At 39.7% G+C, this 24,637-nt stretch overlaps 1 protein-coding gene across 2 annotated transcripts in view; it reads left to right on the top strand.

Annotated features, from left to right (window-relative positions):
- The window catches only part of col27a1b (collagen, type XXVII, alpha 1b), a 69,145-nt gene that overhangs the window by 32,958 nt on the left and 11,550 nt on the right, over positions 1 to 24,637 (top strand). For both annotated transcript variants that reach the window (XM_039620872.1, XM_031746735.2), the window contains exons 13-38: positions 727 to 780; positions 1,702 to 1,746; positions 2,007 to 2,060; positions 2,962 to 3,006; positions 3,212 to 3,265; positions 3,679 to 3,732; positions 4,762 to 4,815; positions 5,889 to 5,942; positions 6,018 to 6,071; positions 6,163 to 6,207; positions 7,172 to 7,225; positions 7,454 to 7,498; positions 7,663 to 7,716; positions 8,525 to 8,578; positions 8,799 to 8,852; positions 10,129 to 10,182; positions 15,674 to 15,727; positions 16,160 to 16,204; positions 17,748 to 17,792; positions 17,969 to 18,022; positions 18,671 to 18,724; positions 18,810 to 18,863; positions 20,828 to 20,881; positions 21,076 to 21,129; positions 24,150 to 24,257; positions 24,355 to 24,408. In XM_039620872.1, the coding sequence (XP_039476806.1) occupies positions 727 to 780; positions 1,702 to 1,746; positions 2,007 to 2,060; positions 2,962 to 3,006; positions 3,212 to 3,265; positions 3,679 to 3,732; positions 4,762 to 4,815; positions 5,889 to 5,942; positions 6,018 to 6,071; positions 6,163 to 6,207; positions 7,172 to 7,225; positions 7,454 to 7,498; positions 7,663 to 7,716; positions 8,525 to 8,578; positions 8,799 to 8,852; positions 10,129 to 10,182; positions 15,674 to 15,727; positions 16,160 to 16,204; positions 17,748 to 17,792; positions 17,969 to 18,022; positions 18,671 to 18,724; positions 18,810 to 18,863; positions 20,828 to 20,881; positions 21,076 to 21,129; positions 24,150 to 24,257; positions 24,355 to 24,408 (1,404 nt within the window). The remainder of the gene's footprint in view (positions 1 to 726; positions 781 to 1,701; positions 1,747 to 2,006; positions 2,061 to 2,961; positions 3,007 to 3,211; positions 3,266 to 3,678; positions 3,733 to 4,761; positions 4,816 to 5,888; positions 5,943 to 6,017; positions 6,072 to 6,162; positions 6,208 to 7,171; positions 7,226 to 7,453; positions 7,499 to 7,662; positions 7,717 to 8,524; positions 8,579 to 8,798; positions 8,853 to 10,128; positions 10,183 to 15,673; positions 15,728 to 16,159; positions 16,205 to 17,747; positions 17,793 to 17,968; positions 18,023 to 18,670; positions 18,725 to 18,809; positions 18,864 to 20,827; positions 20,882 to 21,075; positions 21,130 to 24,149; positions 24,258 to 24,354; positions 24,409 to 24,637) is intronic.

Genomic DNA, 24,637 nt, shown 5'->3' with positions numbered 1-24,637 from the left:
TGATCCACTTTTGCCTAATTTTCTAAAAAAGGAATGATTGTTTGCCACACAAGCAGCCCTATCTTTGCCATCTGTTTAAGACTCAAGCCCTTTTTGATCTTTCCCTCTGTAGACAGAATAAAAGAGACCTCACCGCAGTTCTGCCATTTATCATTCCCCTAACCCTAACACTCACCTTCTATAGGCAAGTACTGAGGCGTAATGTGCAGTGGGTTGCATGTTGACCTTGGCATACTGACAAGCACACGATGAGCGTGTGGCCTCTTGGCTGCATCACTCCTCTTGTTCTGCCTCTATAATGGAATTACGAGCGCCAAGCAAAAAAAGAGCACAATCAGCAATTCCTGGGCCAAGCAGCTTTATTCAGCCATTTAGGCGAGTCCTGGGGGTTTGGTTCGCGGGCTGCTGAGCAATCCCTGCCAGCGCGTGCACACACAGACACTCGTCGCTTGGAAACAGTCAGCCATGGAATTTCCTGCCGGTCTCTGGGGAATGAAAATGCTGGGAGCACATCTGATAACTTGGCCTTACTCTGCAAACTTCCGTTTTGGAAAAACACTTTGTTGATCCCCTGTGTTTGCTGTAATAACTTCACCAACATCCCGTGTCAGGATGTCGGTGAAGTAAATGCATTCAACATCAAAATGGGCATTTTGAGAGAATGAATATAATAAAGACTCTCTCTCTCTATGGTTACATGACGATGCTGTCTCTTTGTGTGCTCAGGGCTTTCCTGGTGACTTTGGAGAGAGGGGACCACCTGGCCCTGATGGGAACCCAGTAAGTGAAAAGATGTGGATCCCTGCACGATTTAATCATGATTGGTGGAATCTGTTTCCTTCCATTTGTCCCTGAAGTCCACAATGTTACACCTGACAGAGATTTAAACAGATTTCACATAACGATCACACTGCAGTGTCATTTAGAAGATTACATACAAAATGCTGTACATCAAGACTAGTGCAACAAACAGGTGCAATTCATACAAATGTTAATGTAGCACTTAAATTTCTTTAGTCTACCTCAAGTAACCTAGAGGGATATTTCTGAAAAAGTCGTTAACATAGTCAAAACTTAAAGCCTGAACATTTTATACTTACTCAGGACAAACCACGAGCCAGATCTTGGCATTCTCCCTCACTCATACTTATCCATACTGATATGAGGGCACCATCAGCTGTTTCAGTCGCCACTCATCTTTCTTTAGCTTGACCCTCACCACTTGTGATTGAGTAGGTCAGTGTTAGATTGTGATTGGCTGACCTCTGAGAGTGTCCCCCTGGCTTCATTTCCTCTCTCTCCAGAGAGAAGAGGGATGTTCCATTTGGCTAAATCCATCTCCTTTCATTCATAGAGAAAGAAAGGAAGCGACAGGAAGGCCACACTGGGCTGTGTGTCATCCATCTCTGTACTGGATGCGTGGCTTGGAGAGGATGTAGGCATAGCATGTGGCTGTGGGGTAGATCATTTGGGCAACAATCTGCTCTGTGTGTCAAGTGCCAAGTTGCTTACTCAGTGCTAAACTGAGATAGAGTGGAGGAAAACATTTTCTCAGGATAAGGAAAATACTAATCAACAAAACAAATATAGAAACATGCCGCATTCAATCGTACAGTCTCGTAATGACAGCTCTATGCTCCTGAGTGTGCATATGTTTTATCTCTTCTTTCTCTTGTTCTTTCTCCTCTCCATTCCTCCTAGGGTGAACTGGGAGCTCCTGGCCCATGTGGAGTCCCTGGTCTTATTGTGAGTGTTGTGCAATCCTTGTAATTGATTTCATAAAGTTATATTTTGTGGTTTATGCACTTTGATTCATTGTCTTTTGCTCTCTGCTTTTTCATTTCTCTTCCTTCTAAAATTAGTTTGAAACAACTTTTTTGTGGAGTATTATTTATTTTCTTTCTTTATGAGCATCTGCTATGAGTTTAAAACAACACTTGTTTTGCTATTGACCAAAATGCCTCCAAAGGACATCGTTTTAAGGCTGTTGGTGGGATTGTTTGCAGGGAGACATGGGCCCTGTTGGCATTATGGGATTACCGGGACCACCAGGACTCAAGGTAAATGTTGCAGTTTCACTGTTTTGCGCTGTCTGGTTTTGAGGTTTTTTAACTATAAGTTGTAAGCATTTTGGTATTTTAGTGATTGGCCTTCAAAACTTCCTCCAGTGGAGGCTAAGCTTACATTGGTCAGACATGGTTAGTCTTGGGATTAATTATGCTACAGAATAGATGTCCCTCAAGTGGCAATCTCTGGGCTGAAAATGAAGCCAACATGCCAAAAATCTGCGTTTCTACTAACAGCCAAAAGTGAGTCAGTCCACAGAGATGTATGTAAATGATGGACTTAGCCACCATGACACCAGTTGGCTTTGGATTATATTTTTAATCCTCAGTGTTAGTATTTTGGTCATTACTAATTTAGCTTTGTGGAGCCAGAAATGACCCTGTTTAGTCAAGAGTATCAGGTTGTTTTAAGTTAGCTGACACTAGCAAGCTAGGTTAGCAAGTTGCATGCATAAGCTCTACTGGTTCAAGACACAGACGCTCATTAATACTGACTAATAAAATAGCAGACTTAGTGTTGGGGGAAGCCTCGAGTGACCATTAAAGGAACTGGTGGTCAATCTCGATACACTACCATATTAAAAAGGCAAACTAAACTGCATTGGAAAGCATACAGCCTTAAACAGTTTTCCCTGTGTAGCTGTGTATGTGTCTGTTGCACTTGTGCCATTTATCAATACAGCTTGCTAACTACGTTTCATTGCTTTTTCTTACTTAGCATTTTGCACTCTTAGCAAATGTGGTAACGTTTAGCACCAAAAAATAACTTGGTGACTGTTGTTGAGGCTTCAGAGCACAGAGATCATGACTTATCTTTCAGGTCTGGCTGTGTCCATCTTTAATACACCCTTGTGAACAAGGAAACATGACAGCGCTTTTTTTCTTTGCTTCTAAGGGAGTACCTGGAAATACAGGGGAACAAGGACTGAAAGGTGATAAGGTGATCTGCATATATCTTTCTCAAACTACTACCTTTCTTTACAAAAGAATGGTTAATGAGAAAAATCACAAAATTGTATCTCTCTCCTGAGAAAGCTAACATTTAAGGCAAAGCTATAAAGCATGTGCTAATCATAGCTCCTTGTTGATAGAATCTTTCTCTTATTAACATTCACACTATTTTTTATGCTTATTTCTGTTTCCAGGGGGATGTTGGCCTGCCAGGAGAGCCGGGAGAATGTGGATTCCAAGGGGACAAGGTAGGTGTATTTTTGTATGTGCTCAGGTGATGGCGCAGATCATCCATTAATAAGATTATGGATTTAATGGCTGGCTTCTCGTAAATGCATCTGTTTGGGTCCGTGTCAGATTCCCCTCAGCAAGATGATTCACTCCAGATTGCTACCAATTAGACCAGCACAGAGTGTGTCATCTTTGCAACCATCTGTGTGTGCATGGATTAATGGGACTTGTTGTAAAGTCTCTTGTACTGCTCTCTTAAAGGGAAGTACAAACCATTTACTATAGCCGTGTACCAGGTTTAGGCACTAAAAGTAATGTAAAGAGTCTTTCACAAATGCCTCCAATGTACCAAATAGGCTTTGCACAGTACTTTTTGTTTTGATGCATTTGATGCCCCTTTTTGTCTTGTTAACTGGCATTTATGTTACAGGGCAGCCATGGCTCACGTGGGTTGCCCGGTCCTTGTGGAAAACCTGGACCACAGGTATTTTATCTTCCACATGCTTATTGATTTACAGCTATCCATTGTGGATAGTTTCATGCAGGAAAACTCCATTCAGTATAGTTGAAACCTCATTTAGTTAACATCTAACTGGATCGCAGTGATGCTGCCCCCAGTGCCAGTGCAGTGAATTGGAATTTCTTTGATTAAAATGATTTAATTAGTGATGTTGCAGTGATGTCTAGACTGAACATTATAACTTTATTTGGAAATAACAGATATTTCTTTTCTCAAGCAAGAAAACGTTTGCTTTGCAATTAAATTATGATGTGAAGGCAGTTTCTCCTTTTTAAACTGCGCATGAGAATTTTGTTCTGAAAGCAGAGTGGTGCGCTCAAAGGATCCAGTAAGTCTTAAGATGCTCTCAAGAAAAAAAGGTTGGTCTTCTTGAAGAAAGATGAGTGGAAATCTTCAAACGTATACAAAAGCAAACTTTATGCTCTTATGTGTGTGTGAGAATTTTGGTCTAATCAGGCACATACAGCTCAACTCTTCAAAGAGTAGGGCACAGGCAAATTCCCAGTGTGAACGCTCTCCGAGCTTTGGCACTTATGCAATCTAAAAGTTTCCTTAATGTTTTCAGTGCTCTCTGATCTGATTTGAGGTTCTTGCATAGAAAACTAAGCCTCATGCTTGCTTGATCTGCTATGTGATTTATGCATCTTTCAGCAATGATAACAGCCATTCCAAGGAGCTAAACTCATTCTTCATATCAGGATCTTATCTGATTTTCCCTTGTTTGAGGGATTTGTTGTCTGGTGCAATGAAAATTAAATTTCCTTTATTCTGCATTGACGTAACCTTGAATTGCATAACATTTTTACAGGTGCTAAAGGGCAGGTTTATTATAATTGAAAAAAAATCACGAAGCTGTATTGGATTGTTTCGTTAAAGTGCCACATTATGTAACTAGTAAATCTGCAAATTTGTGCTTTGGATATCGATTGTTTAGCTTTTTTGTTGTTGTTTTTACGTTTCTGATCTTGGTGATAATTGTGTGACATTTTTAAGGGCAAACCTGGTGAGAAGGGCCCTGTTGGTTTACCTGGTCCTCCTGGCCTAGAGGTAGGGATAGATTATAGTCACATACAAACATATTATCTAAATACAGCAGCAATTTGAAAAGGTCCTGAGCCAAACCTCATTTCTTTATATTTGCTAGGAAAACCTGCAAACATAGAAATACACAAAAACTGGGTTGAAAGTCAGTGTTTTGTATGACCACCTCCTCTTTAACACAACATGAACTCTCTTAAGCAAGCTTTCTTGTAAATCCTGAAGTAGCCTTCGGGGATAGTTCTCCAGGCTTCTTGAAGGACATTCAAAGCTCTTCTTTGAATGTTGGCTGCCTTTTGTTCCATTCTCAAGTTTTCAGCTAGTAGCTCTTTGGGAATCAACTTTTTGGCTTTTTTTTTTTTGTAGATTCGACTACAGAAACGGATGTGAATTATGTATTTTTGCAACAGACTGAAGAGGCTGAAGATAAAATTTAGAATAGGTTCTTGCTAAATTGCTAAACACAAAAATGGTTCATCTATTGAGTTAGGTGATTCATAGGTCAGTGTTAAGTCACTTAACAAATACAGCCAGTCCTCTGAAAATGGTCAGGTATAAGAATTGGACTGAAAATGAGTGAAAAAGCAGCCAATGTCCAAAGAAAACTCTGAAAAATCATCAGAAAGCCTGGCTAACTATTGATAAATGCACTGGTTCTTGTAGAGGGTTTTTCTACTCAAGCACTCAAAGTGCTTTTCACAATATTCACACACATTGATATAAGCTTTTTCTTTCTATGTATAAGTGCTTTCAATCTAACATTCACACTTGGAGAGCAACTTGGGGTTCAGTATTGTTAGAATATATCTTGCCCAAGGATATTTTAGCCTGCAGACAAGAGCAACCAGGGGTCAAACCACTAACCTTCCAATTAGTAGATGACCTACTCTACCTCCCGAGCTATAGCTATCTCATGACAACTCAGGTATTGCTCAATGCTTCCTGGAAACAAAATCTGTAGAAATGAGGAGTTGCTCAAGATTTTTGCTCAGTGCTGTTTATCATTTTAACCTTTTAGAGTAGCATAAACCATGCTACCATATGGTGATATAACTGGGGTTCATTTCTTGTTATTTCTGCAGGGCTTTCCAGGTGACATTGGCCCACCAGGACAAAATGGCCCTGAAGGTCCCAAGGTTAGTAGAACCACATCAGCTCAATTAGAACCACAAAAATTAAGTGAACCCTGAACCTCAATGTCTCATTAATAGGGAAAACAAGGAACAAGAGGTTTGCCAGGTCCAAGAGGAACTCCAGGACTTCAGGTGTGGTTAAATTTAAAAGTTCATTTAAGCTGAAATAAATGTTTCTTTACTTAATGTTGACTTTTTTTTAAAATTTGGTTTTTTTGGTCAGGGTGATGAGGGACCAGTTGGGCCAGCTGGACCCGCTGGACCCGAGGTGAGTACAACCTAAGACCAGACACAACAATAACACAGTTGTCATTTAAAACCACAACACTTACTACGCTCATGTGTCTCTGCCTAAATTAGCATTGGAGGAGTAACTTTGACCAATTATGGATAGTAAGTCCTTTGGCTGACTGATCTCCTATTGTTTTCCAGATGTTTTCAAAGACTTCCTATTGGACACTCTGTACTCATATTACCAGATTGGTCAGCAAATTGCCGTCCTCCCGTCTATCATAAAAAGAACGCGAAAGCAAACAGAGTGTCGTAAACAAAAGAAATTCTTTAAAAAGTATCTAATGATTGAGTTATTTTTTAAGATGAATGCACAAGAAAAGGAACTTCTTGATCTAAATTCTGATAATTCATTAAATCTATTTGAGAGTGGAGTCAAACAAGTTGCCATTATTGTTTGTTTATCAATTGATTTCAACAGATGTAGATTTTTTATATCTGAATTGTGACCATTGTTGATAAAGATGCTATTCAAGCAAAATGTGACTTTATAAAAGACGAATAGGATGACTTTGAACTGCTCCACAGTATACAAAAAACTCCACAGTGACCGTCTCTGTCCAAAAATGTGTTTGTTTGGAGTCATCCCAGGCTAAACAATAGAGGAGTCTTTTCCAGTAAAAAAATCTATTTTTGCAGTGGTAGACTTCAGTCTGCCATCTCCCAAAAGTATAACCCACAAGTGAATATGAAAATACAAACACAAATGACCCAAAGAGTTTTGTGAGTAATAATAAGCCTTTGATGCTAGAAATGCCTCTTTATTTTTTATATCATTAGCTGTCTTAAAGGAGTGTCTTTGTTTTGGCATCAAATGTTGGTTTGTTTTGTGTCGCAGCCTCTTGAGGGACGCAACACCTTTTTACTGGAGATACAGAGTTTATTGTTTGTTGTGTGGAGCTTCAGTACACTTCTCTCTGTCATTTCTGCTTTCTGTTCAGGGCAGGCCGGGGAGGCAGGGATTCCCTGGACTGACGGGCACAGATGGACTCAAGGTCAGACTTAATTGTCATACGTTCACAGACGAACCGCTGTCACCCGTAACTGAACACTCTCTCCCTGGTTTTCTTTTATGATAATGTATCATCTGAATATGTATAAATTAGATGTTAATTCCCTGCTACCACAGGGGAACTGGCCTCTAAGCACATTTCAACTGAATTGCACTAAAAACGAAAGGCATGAATAAGTTTGTGATATGCTAATTGGCTGCTTTGCTGTAGGGTGAGACCGGGATAACTGGCGAGGTCGGAAAGCTTGGCGAGAGGGTAAAGGCTTTTCTCCCTCTTTTTTGCTCGTTTCTGTTTGATGCTCACAGTGTGTGTCTGTTTTGTCAGTGCCCCAGAGCTGTGCAGCCTATTATGAGAATTACAAGTTCATAGGACTAAGAGAAATAAGACACAGTTAAGACAGCATGTTTTCTCTCCCTCAGGGACTGCCTGGTTTTATTGGGCCTGTCGGAGAGATGGGTATCGCGGGAGAAAAGGTTAGCAGGGTCTAAATGTGTCATTCTTTGCTACTGTCACCATTTGTAGTCTCGTTTTGACCTTTTGAAATCTTTTCTGTAGTGCTGTATGGAGTGTGCCAGCAAATGCCCAAAAATATATTGAGCACAATTATTCAAATAAGTTCTCATGCAAGTAAAATTGCTGTCTTGTGGTTGTACGCATGCACCAGCCGATCACCAGTTATAGTTTGAGTAAGATTTCTAATAGTTTTCATATTTCTGTATAAATATGACTTAATTCATCATCAGATATTAACACAAGTCCCAAAAGTAGATAAATTCAACTGAGTTAAACTTATAAAATTAAATTACTATCAATTTATTATTTGATGGAAATGATCCAATCATACCTTGACCTTTGACTAGCCACATCTAATCAGTTGTCAGTGAGTCCAACTGAATTTGGAATGAATAGTAATGAAATTCTAGATCACAGTAAGCTTGACCAAAATTTAATCAGCTCAATTGAATGATAGTTTTAAAGATGTTCCAGAAATATTGCACTCATAAGAACTGGCTGTACAACCTGAAAAAGTGATCCCACTTGCAATGACTGTTGCCCACATGGAGACACTAAAATTTGCTGGTAGCTTCTTAAATGTGTATATTTGCTAACTTTCTCTGTATAATGTAATCGTACATTTCTGATAAAACAAAAGCAACAATTTGAGAGCATTACTTTATTATGTTGTTATTGGGTGTAATTAAATGTTTTGACATATATTTGACTGTTGGATCAGTTGCAGTCCTACTTGTGTTTCCCTAATCGTGGCTTTTGGTACTTCAGGGTGATCGAGGGAACACGGGCGTTCCCGGGCCACCAGGTGAACAGGGGCCGATGGTAAGGAGTAAGTCTGGACCCCATCTCTCATACCAGGGGGCATTCTGTTGTAAAGGACTGGGGTGTGATAACAGATTTGATTTATCATGCAATAATTATCTAATAAATAATCTAATGACCATAATATATGGTCACCAAGGTTTTGTCACATCTGAGGACTTATTTATGCTTTCTTTGAAAGATTGTATAGATATCATTCAAGTAATGTTGTATTCATCAGGGTCACCCTGGAATACCTGGTGAGATGGGGCTACCTGGACTGCAAGGGATTCCAGTAAGTTTACCGTTATTGCTAGCTGCATCATAGCTGTACAGAAGGTAAACTCTCTTGGTGTGTGTGGATGTGTATGGTGTGGCTATACTAACCTGTTGTGCTATCTACACTAACAGAGCTTATCTAATCCTTAATAACATGCTGAAAAACGGTGCCTGTATGCAGTCTTAGATCGCTCTTCTCACCGCACCCAACTACACTGGTGCTATGTTGCATTTATTTTGCTTCTATAAAGATACTTTCAATTTAGTTTTATTGATAACCTGAGATTTTCTAGAAGATGAAAAAACAAACCTTACAATATTAGAGCGAGAACTCCAACAGTCAGGCGGTCTTATATGAATAAGCGCCTGGCAACAGTGGGAAGGAAAAACTCCCATACAACAGGAAGACATCTCTGGTAGAACCAGGCTCAGGGAGGTACAGTACTGTACTGAGACTGGTTCTGGGGGGTAAGGAGAAAGTGAAGCTCGAAATGGAGAGTATAGGCCTAAACACAAATTACAGGAGAGAGCAGACCAAAGCTAGTTTCATACAGCTGTGGCATGCAAATGCATCAAGAGTAAAAAGAGGGGAGTGGAGAAAAAATGCTCAGTGCATTATGGAAAGTCCCCCAACAGCCTGATCCGATAGCATCTTCACAAGATGGTTTAGAGTGACCTGATCTAGCACTAATTATAAGCTTTATTGAAAATAAAGTTCTTAAGCAGAATTTTAAATGTAGATTCAAAACTTGGAGCTGGTTCCACAGGAAAGAGGCCCAATAGCTGATGACTCTATCTCCCGTAGTGGATACTTTCGGCTGCTGCCGTGTCACAAAGGGTTGCCATAGGAGGTATTCCCACATGTTTGATTTGGCAGTTCTGCACCGGATGCCCTTCCTGATGCAACCCCAAAGGGCAGCTAAAGTTTCTGCCTCTTATTCTTTTTTTTGCGTTATTTTTTTATAGATTGATTTTCAAAAAGACAAAATGCTTATGGACACTTTGGGACAAACTACAAAACAAGACGACACAGAATTGATACAGAGATTAGAAGAGATGTACGTGGCGTTGTGTGGTTACGTGTGAGAATGTGTTTTTCGGTTCAGTTTGACATCAATGTGATAGAAAGGTAGCAGAAAAAAAGTCACACACTAATAGTTCAATATGATCATATGGTGTTGTGTTTTTCTTAGCAGCCTTTGATGGTTGACAACATATAAAAAAAAAATTGAGGTAGTCGCATCTAAGTCTCCACTTTCAAACTCAAAGAATCTTTTTTCATACACATGCAGGGGCCTCCAGGTTCCCGGGGATCTGTTGGCATCAGAGGACCCAAAGGCAGGAGGGTAAGCAAATGGAAGCTATAGTAAAAGATGATATCTCCGTTATGTGACTCTTAATTACTGTCTGTTAATAAATAAAACACCATAATTATGTTTGCACCCAGCAAATGAAATTAGCATCATGATCCATGTCCAGTAACCTGCTAAAAGGCACTAATGTCACTATATCTGTTGAAATGCTAGCTTACACATCTACAGTCTTACTCAGCCTCTGCCATTACTGTAGACTGCTTAAAGCCCTGATTTGCTGTAATTGTAATCTTACATTCCCAGTTGCAGTAACAATAGTTTTTTTCTCTTTTTTTCCAAAATAATGAGAAGATGAACTGTGTAACATTACAGTAGCTCTAATTGTCTCTAAAAGATCCAGATATAATGACATCTCTTAAAGTACTTTTCTATAATGCAAAACCACAGATCATTTTAGAAGATAACCTCAGTGAGCCTCCATAAACCAAAGTACTGTATATCCTTCTATATAGAAGATGTAGCAGCTTATCTCAGAATCTTGCTGCATCTGCAGGTTTAAATCTGTCACTGGTGCTTCATTTTTTTTCCAGCTTTGCATAATAGAATTATGGAATTACAGACTTTAATGGTAGAGTGCAAAATTTTGGACAAAATAAATAATTGATCGAATATGTCATTTTAGGCCCATTTTTACCCCTCAGCTGTTAATGGGGTATAGTTGTCACCCAGGTGGGCATGGTGGGCGGGTGATGTGGACACCCAAGTTTGTGAATGCAGTAACTTGAGAATAAGGCAATGTAGGATTGTGAATTTGATACCAAAGGTGTAGCTACTAAAAATCTCAGTTGAGTTTGAATCTCAGTGACCTCAACCTCAAGATCAAGGGTCAGAGATCAAGCTTACTGAAAAACCTTTGACTATGATAACTCGCGAATGAAGCGGTGTAGGAGTTTTAAATGGATACCATAGGTGTATCATAGTTTGAATCTGTGACCTTGACCTCTTGGTTGAGGTCAAGGGGTCAAGTTTTCTGACAATCTTGTATATGCGAATAACTTAGCTAACTTTGAAATAACTTTGAAACTGATACCTTAGGTGCATATATTGGAGGCTGAGGGCTACTACTGGTCGCTGCCAGTATTTTTTTGTTTTATGTTTTTTCCAGGTATCTCATGTACTCATCCACTTGTTGGAAAGACTTAATTTGTCCCTAATTATTCATTTCACATGCAAAATATATCCATATATGACTACTATACATTTGTGTCTGTTATAGAAATCATTTTTATCCAGTGTTTCAAGTATCTACAGACATACAAACATCAAAGTTTTCACAAGCCTGCAGCATCCTGTGAAAACCTGCATATGACTAAGTATATATCATGATTCAGTAGCTTGTGGAAAAGCTTTTAGCAGCAATACATTAAGGTAGTCTTTTTCTATATTATTTTATCAGACTGTCAGTTTTTGAGAGACTTTTGGTACAGAAGAGTTTATGGTCTGCAAAGTTTTCTGGTCCTGTGACTATAAAATAAGTCCAAGCCATCAACCTTCCACCACCATTCTCGATAATTCTTATGAGATGTTCACACGCTGTATTTGACTTTCACCAAAAGTGACGCTGGCATTATGACCCAACATCTCCCACAAGGTCTTGTCTGACCAAAGTATATTGTTCCAAACGTCTTGTGGATTGTTCAGATGCAACTTTGTAGACCTAAGCTGTGCTGCCATGTTCCTTTTACAGTGAAGAGGCTTTCTCCTGGCAGCTCTTCCAAATAAGCCAAAATTCTGTCTTTATTCAATTCAATTCAATTCAATTCAATTTTATTTATATAGCGCCAAATCACAACAAAAGTCGCCTCAAGGCGCTTTATATTGTACAGTAGATAGCACAATAATAATTATGTATTGGTACTGTCGTGAACTTTAACTTTTGTTGTGCTGACTGAGGCCTGTTCAGTTTGACATGTAGGTTTTCTTTCTTTCTTTCTTTTTGCAGTTTCTATAAGAATTAGAGGGTCTGAATCGGGTTTGAGTTTGCTTTTTTTTTTTTTGTCTGTCCCATTTGGTTCTTTAGCCGTCAGAATTGTTGTCTGAAGACCAACAAGGATACCAAATGGATTTATTTTGCCAAATGGATCATCATGGCATTGCCGTATTGGTCCATTTGATCAAACTTTGTTGCTATTATTTATTTTATTTTCAGTTGTTACAGATGGGACAGACATGACTGGGGGATAGGAAAGGGAGAAAGAAAGAGAGGAAGGAAAGGAAAAACAGAAGGGAAAAGGGACAGTGAGAAAGGGCACTTACAAAGACAAAGAGAAAGAAGAAAAAAAAAATCTCCTGGATCACCTGTTGAGAGAAATAGAAGAGAAGACAAGCAAAAAAAACCCAAACAAAAACAAAGCAACATACTAAACACAACACCATCACGTTAATCTAGCTAAGTGTGAACAGCAGTAAATACTAAATATTGAAAGTCGTTGTGCAGCACGCAGGACAGACAGCACACAATGTGCTTTGAAGTAGCAGCTAAGAAAGGTGTAGTTTATGTCTACGAACAGTGAACACCCGTGTGCACACCTGTGTGGATCAACGCGCTTGTATACAAAAGGTTTCCCCATGTAACGGTCTGCTAGAGGGTGTGGAGGCCCATAGCCCCGTCCCCCAGGGCATGAAGCAGGCATGGAGGAGATCCAGGCTCCAGGAGTAAAGGAGTACCACCGGAGGGGCATCCGTGCCACCTTCCTGGGAAGGGCTGAGGAGATCCCCAGACGAGGGGGTCACCCAGTAGCCACGGAGCAGAAGCCAGAGGGGGCTGCACTGGCGTGCCCGCCGGCTCTGCCGGCAGCCAGCTGTGCCAGAGTGAACCGAGTTGCAGGCCCGAGGCCGGAGGCCCGAGGGCCCCTTTGCCCCGGAAGAGGCCTGACCGAGCGACAGGCACCAGGCCCCGCCAAGTAGCCACCGGGAGTGAGCTGGTGCATACCTGAGCGCCCAGCCCCGGACACCAAGAACCACCAATGCACCAACCCCTGAGGGCATCAGTTACCAGCAGGGAGTGTGGTGAGGGGAGATAGGCCTCCACACTTGGAGGGCCTGGGAGTACCCAGGGAGGTGGAGTCTAAGACCCGACCTGACATATAGACACAGACAAACAGGGACACACAGACATAAACATGCTTTCCCACCCTCATGCACACATATATAAACACTCAGCACTCACCCAACGTAGGGACAGACATACATAGACATGTACACACAATCATACTCCCCAAACATACTCTATGCCCCGGGTCAAGGTACCCTCGCCCCCAGAGGGGAAACGGCACCAGACCCAAGAGATGTGACCCTTTCCCCGGGGTGGAGGCAAGCAGACCGCCCCAGGCTCCGCAGCAGCAGGGGAGGCCAATCGGACAGCCAACACCTCCTCCCAGCCCCCGCCCGATGGCTAGTAGAGAACGGGGTGTGTGAAGACCCCATACCTCCCTCCTCCCGCTCATGTGTAGTGTTGCTGCGTGTTGTTCTAAAGTGCATTTAAAACAAGGGAGGGCATGGTGCTGCTGCCAGAGAGCAGCAGGTGTTAGCACGGCCCCTCCGGAGAACCCTCAATGTCTACATGGATTTAAAATTGAGAGGTGGGCACCGGCGCCAGAGGTAGGGTTGAATACACAGACCGTCCTCTGGACGCCGTTAACGTGGTCACCCTCAAGGCCCTATATATATATATGTGTGTGTGTGTTATGAGAGTGTGAATAATGTGGATGTCTAAGTTGTGAAATAAAATTGAGGCACAGGTGGCCAGAAGGGGACAGAAGGGGGGGGGGATGCCTCCCCTGCACCCTGGTGACACACCCGCACCCCAAGGCCCTACCTGTGTGGGTGAGTGTGGTGGAGTGGGAAGAGGGAGGCAGCCAGGGATGGGGAGGAAAAGAAGGGAGGGGCAAGATGCAAGATGGGTTTGAGTTTGCTGAAATGTCCACTCCTGGGAATATCGTGGCATTATGTCAACACGTGGTCACGTTTGCTGATCAGTTAGTGAAGGGTATTTGATTTGCAGCACCTGGCTGGTACTTTCCTTCTTAATTCCTATGGAAGCAGTAAAGGTGTACTTAGTGTTTCATAGGGCTGTGAAAGAGTGCAGTGAAAACTTCCTTTTTTACATGACTGTAATAAATAGGACTTTTATACGTTTTTGTTTGCCCTTGTTATGTTGTACTTCTAGAGGGTCACAGAGCTCAATGCTTTTATCCTGCCTAATTACTATAAATATAACTAAATTTTCAGTCTTCACATTAGGCATTTTAGGTATTTGCAGGTTATTCATTAAAGTAATTTTCTTTCTAGTGATTTAACTGCACCATTTATTTTCTTTTTTCTTTTTTTTTAAGAAATAAAGAAAGACTGAGTGCGAGTGAACTTCAAACTAATGTTCCTGTCCCAGTTAAAAGGATGTGAAAACTGATTATCAGTGGAAGGATGGATGGATGCTAAATGTTTGCACTTTAGATGTTCAGTCTGAATAAATAACATAATCAAGCTTGTCTTTTGTGCTAAATAAGTGAAAAAAAATGATTGCAAGCGAAGTTAGATTAGAAATCTAATGAAATTGTATGAATCTGTTTAAAGATTTGTTGGAAACAAGTCAGAGTATCTTGAATTATGATCAATTACTCTCCTATCATGCATCAAGAAAATGAGACGTGATTAAAAAAATTATTTAAACAGGAAACAGTTAAAATGATCCTACTGACGTGTAAATATTTCTCATTATCAGACAAAACATTATATTTAAGGAAACAAACTTTTTGAGTGAATCTATTAATCTCAATTTTTGAAGTTTCTTATTAAATTAAATTTATATTTTACAACCTGTTTAACACAAGTTTTGAACACAAGCTGCACACAGTTACTACCTCAAATGGTTTCTCACTCCTAACATTGCTGAGTTTCTAAACAACAGAAAGCATAATTTTATTTTGACAGCTTTATGGAAACAGGATTTAATTAGTGCTCTGTATGTATCGTACTCTGCGTCTGTTTGCATTATTTAAGATACTTAGAAAAGGAAAAAGAACTAGAATCACGCAGAATCAGTTCTTAAGTGTTGACTAAACAGTTTTGTTCATTTTAAAAGCAAGTATGAATCGGCTAAAGGATTTTTAGCCTTTCCCAAGGCTTCTTCAAAATTACTTTAGTGTGAAGGCAGCACTGCTGTGTGCAGTCTTGGAAAAATGAGGACAAAGTGTTCACAGTGTGTGCACTGTGCGGAGCTAATATCCAGATGCCAACTATTTGCTAAATAGCCACAATCTTTGATGATGTCTCTCCAGTGTGGGCTAAACCATAGTATGCAATCAAACCAGAAGCATTGCCTCCCAGGCTCTGCTAAATGGGAATGACAAAAATGGAGATTAATTGCCCCAAATCATTAACTTTATTTGTTAAACAACATCCCCTTTAGGTCTGTTAAAGGCCAGTGTTTCTCAAACTATTCCTCAGCTTTTATTTCTTTGCATAGGGTCCAAGAGGTCCAGATGGCCCAGTGGGGGAGAAAGGATCTACAGGAATAAAGGTGAGCACATGGTCAAAAAATCAAAGGTGATGCTAGTTAAAAGATATGCAGAGTATGATGTTCATTTAACGTGTAGGGATTCATTGCTGCTAATATTATTCTGCAGCTGCCTTTGTGGAATGTTTGTCATTAAGTTTCCTGATTACGCACATCAAACGTGGTCCATGAAAAACAAATGGCTCAAATTTCTGCAGAGAAAACGACAACTCATGAGAATTTTTACAAGAGACTTTGTTCTGAAGACTGTGGTTATTAAGTTTTTTTTAGCATCTGAAGAATCTTTAGAGGGCACTCTTGTTAAAAAACAAATTTAACAACTGAATCTTAAATTAAAATATTGATGGCGCTGGTAGTGCTTGTCAGTGAGAAACACTTAAACTCTGGGGGGATTTGAAAAAGCTCAGTTAACCGATGTTTTTTTTTTCTTTGCAGGGCCCTGATGGTCCACGAGGAAAATTGGGCCTCCCTGGAGACATGGTGACGAAATTTCTTCTAACAGTAATTTTTTGCATTAGCACGAATCCTGGTTGCTTTGGATCATTTAGCCTTCCAGCTTTCTCAGAAATAGCATTTCAGATAAACGGGGCACTGTTGATACTGTAGAAGTTCAGTACTTTATGTTGCATGTATATCAGGATCATCAGTTTTGGTTCCACTGTGATGGAACCATGGTGCTACTCCAGCTGTAATCCTCAGCTGGTTCACAGTGTTCTGCAGATTCTTAAATGAGCAAATAATTCATTTTATTACACTTTTGTAATGTGTTAACCATTATTACTTGAGCAGTGAGCATTGCAAAAGTTACATGAATAACCTTTCTGTCGTGATCAGGTCAAATCGCCCCGATTTACAACTTAAAACACTCATAAATATTGTGTTTTACATCTGATTGCCTCAAGGCTTTATGACATCCTCCACACTATGCACTTGAACATATAAAAGTGATGACCATGGCCCCTGACCCCCTGAATGGCCCACTGAATGATCAAATGAAAGACCCACTGAATGGCCCACTGAACTGAATTTGGTGGTGAAAAATGTTTGTTATGCTAATTTAAGAGCTGTTAAAACTGACCAGTCAATTTTGACCAGGAACACTAAAGTAAGGGGGTGGGGGTGCACAAAACTGGAGGGATAAAAGTAAAAATACAGTAATGTAAAAATTGTCAATTAAAGGTAAACACATTTCTTCAAATATAAATCTAAAGTAACTGACAGCAAAGATCGTTTACACTTGCAGCAATTTATTTTAGTATATGCAGCAACAGGTAGGCCCAGCAGTTCAGTGGTGCAAAATCACAATTTGATCTTATCGTGTTAAAAGCATTGGCGCTGTGATGGGAGAAATGCATTTTTTTCTTACTGCGGCACCCCCACTCTGGTGGTAGAGACTAAGATAAGAGGAAAGGAATTGAGGATGTGCGGTTTGAAAAATGAGAAAGGGGCCAAGTTTGGTGTGAATATATACAACAGTTGGTGAGATATGATCTCAGGTTCTGTTTAATATCAGTTGGCTGTAACTGTCTTAAAGCTCCATTAGATCATTTTTGTGAGTCTGGGTTTGAACACAATCAGGTATGTATTGGGTTATTTTTTTAAACTTATTGATAAATTTCAATATGACTGTCACTTCAGTTATTTGACATGAAAGCTTATCAGTTCTTACTCTTGGCACCTCCTGGTTATTTGGCAAATACATCAGCAGTTATTAGGCATAAGAAAATAATGAAAGCAAAATGCACTCACACAAATTTGGGTCCAGATTCCATTTACCAAACTTGACTTTGATGGATAGAAACTTTACCAAGATAATTTCCTGTTTGTCAGGAAATGGTTGTGGTTCTCGTGGCTATCAGAGATTCCAATGCAAAACTTAGCTGTAACGTTAAACCTAATCGAGGATAGAGAGAAAGTGAACCAAGCCCCGTTCTTAATTTTAACACATGGAAACAACACAATTATATCTAACTGGCCACACACATTTCAAAACATATTTTTCTGTGTGTGTCATTGTCTGCAGGGAAGACTTGGTGAGCCAGGTGAACCTGGGCCTAAAGGATTTCAAGTAAGTTATTGGGCCTAACAAAGCTTTCTTTTAGGTCAGTGTTGAATTTGTTGTAAGCAATAGTAGCGGATAAGACATAGGTGTACGTTGCACTGTTTATCTCGTGGGGGTTATAGCATTTCAAAATATTTATGAGTACCTGGAGTGTGGGTGTAACAAATGGCTATTATTTTCAGGGTGTCCAAGGCCACTCTGGACCTCCAGGAGCCAAAGGACTTTCAGGAGAGCCAGTGAGTTTTAGTACTTTTTTGAAGCTTTAACAATAGCTGCTTTTGTTGGTCACATTTTTTCTCTGGTGTTCACTCCGTGTGGTTCAGTTATGCAAAATTTAGCTGTTGCAGAATTTCTTAGAAGATACGGTCATAAATCAGTGTCTCATTGTCTAGTATAACTCAGAGCTCTGTAGCAGCTACTATGCACCCTTCGTGCCCCTGCATATTTAGACTGATTTTCTTCATTTTTGACCCTTTTTTTCAAGCCTACTTAGGAACTTCTATCCTGTTTGAAAAAAGCCTTAGACAGCCTAATCCTCTTTCTCTCATGCTGCCCAAATCTCACAAACACAAGCAGAAAAGTAGTGAGTTGGAGACAAGTTGATTTACACCATCTCCTTCCTTCTTCTCTGGCAGCCTTATTGTAGCCTCATTGTGTCTCTATAACAGCAGCCCAGTTTTTACATCTTTTAGGAGTTTTGGCTCCGTGTTGTGATGGCTCTTACCCCTGCAGATTAACTTATCTTCACAAATCCACACTTTCTGCCTATTACTTGTTTCTTTTCACATTTTATTTTTACTCTTTTAATGTCACTTTCAGAGGTTTGTCCAAGATTATAAAATGCTCTTAACCTTTGTATTGACGCTCCTGTTTTATTGCCGCAGGGACCAGCAGGGCCACCAGGAACGATTGGGCCACTTGGGGAGATTGGGCTGAGTGTAAGTTGATCACACATTCAGTGTAAAACCTCCAACTGACTTTTACATTTGAATAGAACAATAAAGCTGTGACTGTTCCTGACAGGGGCTACCTGGGAAGACCGGAGAGAGAGGACTGCCTGGTGATCTTGGAGAGAAGGTGATGAGGATGATATGTTGTCAGAATTACACTTTTTTTTTACTGAATTATAATATCAAAACTGCCTTTGATGATTTCATCATGTCATTTGTGTCCCCAGAAAGGTCACAGTAAATATTGTTTTAGGTCTACTCTGGGATCATTGAGAAATTGTGATTTATTTGCTTTATGCTTTACAGAAATATGCAGTACTGAATACATTCAGACTCATTTTACCCAAATTATGGGTAGTATAAAATGTAAAGAAAATCAGAATTCAGTAATTAGCAAGTTGCAGAGTTTGCAAGTTGGTACAGCAATGGTACAAGACTTTATTTAATTATTTATTTTTATTATTTTAAAGCCTGTACGTATCGATCAGCATTAATGGCACCTGTACAGAATGTGTCCATATCACTTGCGCTAAAGTACCCCAATACCATCAGGGACGTCAGACGATCCCTCTCCTCTTTAAAACAAAGGAGGCGGTTTCCAGGATTTCCAAAAAGAATTTCAAATCAGGCCACAGGATTTTCCTGTCTTTTTTCCATGCGCAGTGAGCTCAAGCCCAGAAGGCAGCAGCAGTGTTTCTGGATCTCGTTTATATGGTTCTTCTTTTGCCTAATAGTTTTAATTTGCATTTGTACATGTAGAGATGAACAGGGCTCAATGGCAGCGGGTTTCAAAAGTGTTCCTGAGCCCATGCAGGGCTCTGCGCTACAAAATCATGTCTGCTTTTATTGCAGTGCCGCCTGAGAGTCTGAGGCCTTTCATTTCAGAGGCCTTTCAATTCTGGCTTGTCCCTTGCATGCAGAGATTTCCATTCATTCTTTGAATATTTTAATGATACTATGTATAATAATTCAATTCAGTTTTAGTTATACGGTGCCAATTCAGAACAACAGTTGCTTTATATTGTAAAGTTCCAACAATATTGGAGAGAAAATCTCCACAATCAGATGATAAAATCCTCAAATGCTTTGCAGGTTTTAGTGCAGAATCATGATTTTTAAATTGTTAACTTTAGACATCAATTGTTTAGTGTGTTTGTTCTATACACCCCAATTTCTTAAACACGTAAAACAGATCCTAAACTTGTACTACAGATAAAACTTTGCATAACAAAAAATAGTTCTCCAGTTTCTACAGGGTCTCACTTTTCTGAAAATAGTTTTGTACACTGCCAGAAAACATTGTAAATACTTTGGAAAGGTGACATCATGTGGCATTATATGTCATATAGTTGAGGTGCAATGCGCAAGTTAAGAGAGTGTCATCATAGTTGAGGGCATACCCAACTATGATGGGTAAGGCTGTGTCTGTCTGTTTAGACTTCAGCTACAGATCAGTCTATGATGCTATGGATATATATAGCTGATACTATTTGACCCTGCAGTGCTTCTATGACAGATGTTTTTCCACACAACATATGAGTTCAGAAGGTCTACAACAATTTTTATTTGAGAGGTATCTGTCAGACTAAACTCCACATGAAATCCGAGACTCAAGGTTTTTCATTACAATATTGCACTGTAATGGGATAAGTGTTAGTCCCTTGACCCTTTAGTGGGTTTAATGTTGATGCACAGAAATAACCTACTGGATTTGGACTTATCTACCTAGATGGGTATAGACCTGTGAATAAAGTGTAATTGCTCAAAGTTCAAGTTTTAAAAAAGTAACATTAATTCCAAAGCTGTATGTATGATTTTTGTATATATGTGGCTGTTGTGTTCCTGTATGCATTTTATCCACTCAGGTTGCTGTCTTGCCATTGTTAATAATTTCACTACTTTTCAGCACAAAAAGTAGTGAATAGTAGTTTTGTGCTGGCAGATTAAGTTAAGCTATTAGTTAGTTAAGCTTTTGTAAAAAGTCAGGTTTTACTCCCAGGATTCACATCATAGTACCCTTCATAGTAGGTGGCACTGATTAAATTTAACACAGCAACAGTAGCTTAACGGTCACGCTTCACTGTTTAACAGGGTGACATTGGTTTACCTGGTAGCATCGGCGAACAAGGCTTGATTGGCGAGAGGGTGAGTTTCCCAAGTTTTCTTCCTGTGATGTCTTAATGATTATGATGTACTGGATTTATTTAGTCTGCAACAAAATCGACACAAAGTGCTAAATGTTTAAGTGTGCAATTACATCTGTTTTTGCTTCCATTTCATTACTGTCTTTGTCATCAGAAAGAAATACAACTCTAATGTTTTTGTGATTTGTCTGTCAGGGTGAGCCAGGCATTGATGCAGAGGCTGGGCCAAGTGGACCTGATGGTGCCAAGGCAAGTTTCAAAATACTTTAAAAATTTAAAAAAAGAGATGTGTATTAACTGTTTTTAATTGTACAGTCATGAGTTTCAGAGTGATTATAAAAACATTTATCAAGTCTTCAGCTAGTAGTTAAATAATTGTTATTAACTTCGACACTGATTAATTTTATCCCGAAGCTGTTGGTGAACTCTGCGAACTTTCCTGTTTACGGTAGCAGCTTACTGTAATTAGAACAAGTCAAGTATTGTTTGTGAGATATTGGCCTTTGTACAGTTGGAGTACATTGTGTTGATGCTCAGTGAAAACAGATAGCAAGCTATTTTAGGAGCTCTGCTGTCTGGCAGATAGTGTGACAGAAAAAAAAGGAAAAGCATAAAAAGTGTGCCTATTCAGCAAAGCCAAAATGTTGGAAGTACGGCTGATGGACCCACAAAGCGCTTTTTTGCTCTGTCAACGTGCTAAAATGTGAGCTGAGAACACTGAGGATTAGAAGAATCAACCTGAGATTCTTTTCAGCTTCATGCTGTACAGGACTTTTCTTCTGTTCAGCGGAGTAAACTACTTTGAGAGGTTTCTGGCCACGGTGCAGCTACCAGAAGAGATTAGCAGCTTTTGCTGTTGTTTGAGGAATGAAAGGGGAGTGAAAATCGGTGCATTGTAGTGGTTTATTGCAGAAATATTATGTAAACCATCAGCAGAAAATCACAAGATTGAACTTTTAGAAACAATGTTTACCAAACTATGTAATTACGATACTTTGACATGGTATGGACCCCAATATATTTGTTTTCACTGAAATGTCTTGCAGTCTTGTCTCGTCAGAGCTACCAGCCAATATTCTGTTTGAGAAGGTGGCAAAATGTCCCTGACTTTGCCAAATAAATGCTTCTCCTGTATTATAGTGTTATTAGCTCATCTGGCTAAAGTAACAAACTACCAGTCAGAAACTAATCAAACTTACGGACAATGATTACTGAATGTGTCTTCACCCAAAATCGTTCTCAAGGTTCGGGTCACACTGTACGGGCAGTAACCTGTGAATTGTGATGGATCATGGGCCGCATGACTTACACATAAAAATCCTGTAACAGATAATGGAAATACTAAACAGCCTGCATTTAGATTAAAAATAAGGATCACAGCCTCTGATTGTTATTTTACCATTAGTCAGCATTAGTTCACAATTACATCTTAGAATATGAACATGGTTGTCCTGTGATAAACAGGGAGCAATATATTGGGGAGTCAGACCATACTCTGTAAGTCATTTAAATAATCTTAAAATTGATTCTAAAATATCCTAGAACCTAAAGGGCTAGATCAGGAGTAATGAAGAGCACTCTTCGTTCCCTGCTAATAAATGTTGACTGATGACTTAATAACAGTGTTAATTAAGGGTAAGGGGGTAGTGGGGTTGGAGTTTTAAAAATGTGTTGATGTTTTAGATGAAGAACATTTTTTGAATTGTTCTAATTTTATTTTTAAAGTACTTCATGATGTCACTGCTAGTTAGCGCTAATGCAGCCACTCTGGGGAAAACAGTGGTTGAAGATTGTGGCACGGCTAAGATTATAGTGACTATGATCGTGTTGCCTTTGAAATGGTTGCTTTGAAGGCAGGGACCAGATCTGTGACTACTCACAGCTAGCTTCATTACTTACATTCAGAGCACAGCCAGAACCTCGTAGATTTGAAACAGTAATTGAAAAATTTCTCCAAGAAAACGCAAAATGAAAATGTTGATTTAAGTGCAAAATGACATAGATGTTCTGCATCCTTGATTTTATATAGAAATATATAAAGAATAGAACCAGTTAAGTCATGCAAACAGCATGACATGCATGCACTGAGTTGCAGTCATTGTTGCAGGCTGCCTCAGATTGATTGCAAAGTTGGAACTGTGTCTATGTTTATAGACAACAGTTACCTGCAAACCTTTACCAATTTGTCTCAGTCTTTTTTTCCTAGTCACAAGGAGGTTGCATTTTATTTTTGCTCTGTGACTGAACCACAAAGGACCATAAAACCTGACAGAACTGTCAGCTTGACTACAGTGTTGAAAAACTGTTAATAATGGCGTAATAATAATATGCCGTGTTCTCTACGGTCTTAGTGCGTTTCTTGGGAATCTTCAGTTCACTCTTGCATTCTAATGAGATACTCATTTGGGATAGTCTGTTTTATTTCTCGTTACTTTACATGAAGAAGCTCCACTATGCCTTTTCCTAAAAAGTACTGTCAGACAGCAAGATGGGTAGACTTTCTTAGAAGATGACATTTCGGCTGTAAAAAGTTAGACGGCCAAGAAATTGTCAGTGAAACAAATCTGTCCTCATGATAATTTCTGATGATGTAACATCATATTTACTGTGAAACTTTGTCCTACTTTCTTATGATACTTGATACTCTGGGAGCAAAAACACCTTAAAGAACATGTCAAGTCAAAATGACACTTTTATTTATTTTTTTTATCTCTGAAATATTTCCAGTTCGCTGCCTGTTTGGTCTAATAAATTAGTCATGCTTTTGTGTCATCCTGGCTTAACGGCTGTAGCTCTATTTACAAGCTTGGAAACTGCAGCTAGCTCAGAGTGCTGGAGTAAGACTTTTATATACAGTTAGCTGTACCGCTTGCCTTTTCTGCACTTAGACTTCTTTTACTGTACAGAAGTGCTGAATAACATTCAAGATTTGATTTATAACCTGAAGTTCCCCGTGGAATCAAACTCCTCAGGCTGGTAGATATTAACTCCTTACACTACCAGCAGGCATCTCCATCCGCTGTTGTGCAGGCCTCTCAGTGGGCAGTATCATTAATGGCTTATAAAATACTGTAACATATTTATTCTGGGCTTGTAAAATACTTTATTGGATATAAATAATGATACTTTGTTCAGATATATGAAGCTATGTCCGATTACAATACTGGCTAAGGATGCTTGTGATTATTGTTACAGTAATCCAGTTTATTCTCACTCAACTGTTAGATGATGATTTTCTTCTTTTTATTTGACTCGTTCACTCTTCCCAGGGTGAAAAGGGGGATGCTGGTCCTGAGGGCACCACAGGAGACAGGGGTGAAATTGGCCTGAAAGGAAAGGAAGGACCACCTGGGCCTCCTGGGCTGGTGGGGGTGAGGGTGAGTGTTTCGCCAACCAGCTCCAAATTTCACTCAGTTCCAATGAAAAGACAGCTCTTTTGGTCCACTAGAACCCTGTTCGATTTTCTGTTATCAGGGTCAGGAGGGTAAACCTGGCAAAATTGGGGAAAGAGGAAGGCCAGGAGAAAAGGTTTGTCAGTTCACTTGCTTGAAGCTAAATACACCTTTCAATCTTGGATGTCTGTCAATTTACTCTCCTGCACTGGGAGTTAAAACGTTCTCTGCTGTAGTAGTAAACAAACAGAAAGGTCTGTAACCTCTATAAGCACAACACTGGAGGTGCTTGTCAAGTAGAGTTTTAGCATTAGATGTTTGATTTTGTCAAACTAACTGCACGACTATTTAGGGCTATTTGTATG

This window comes from Oreochromis aureus, linkage group 12, assembly GCF_013358895.1.
Source record: "Oreochromis aureus strain Israel breed Guangdong linkage group 12, ZZ_aureus, whole genome shotgun sequence".
Classification (NCBI taxonomy): Eukaryota; Metazoa; Chordata; class Actinopteri; order Cichliformes; family Cichlidae; genus Oreochromis; species Oreochromis aureus.
The sequence above is the reverse complement of the archived record's forward strand: the minus strand, read 5'-3'. Positions and strand labels throughout refer to the sequence as shown.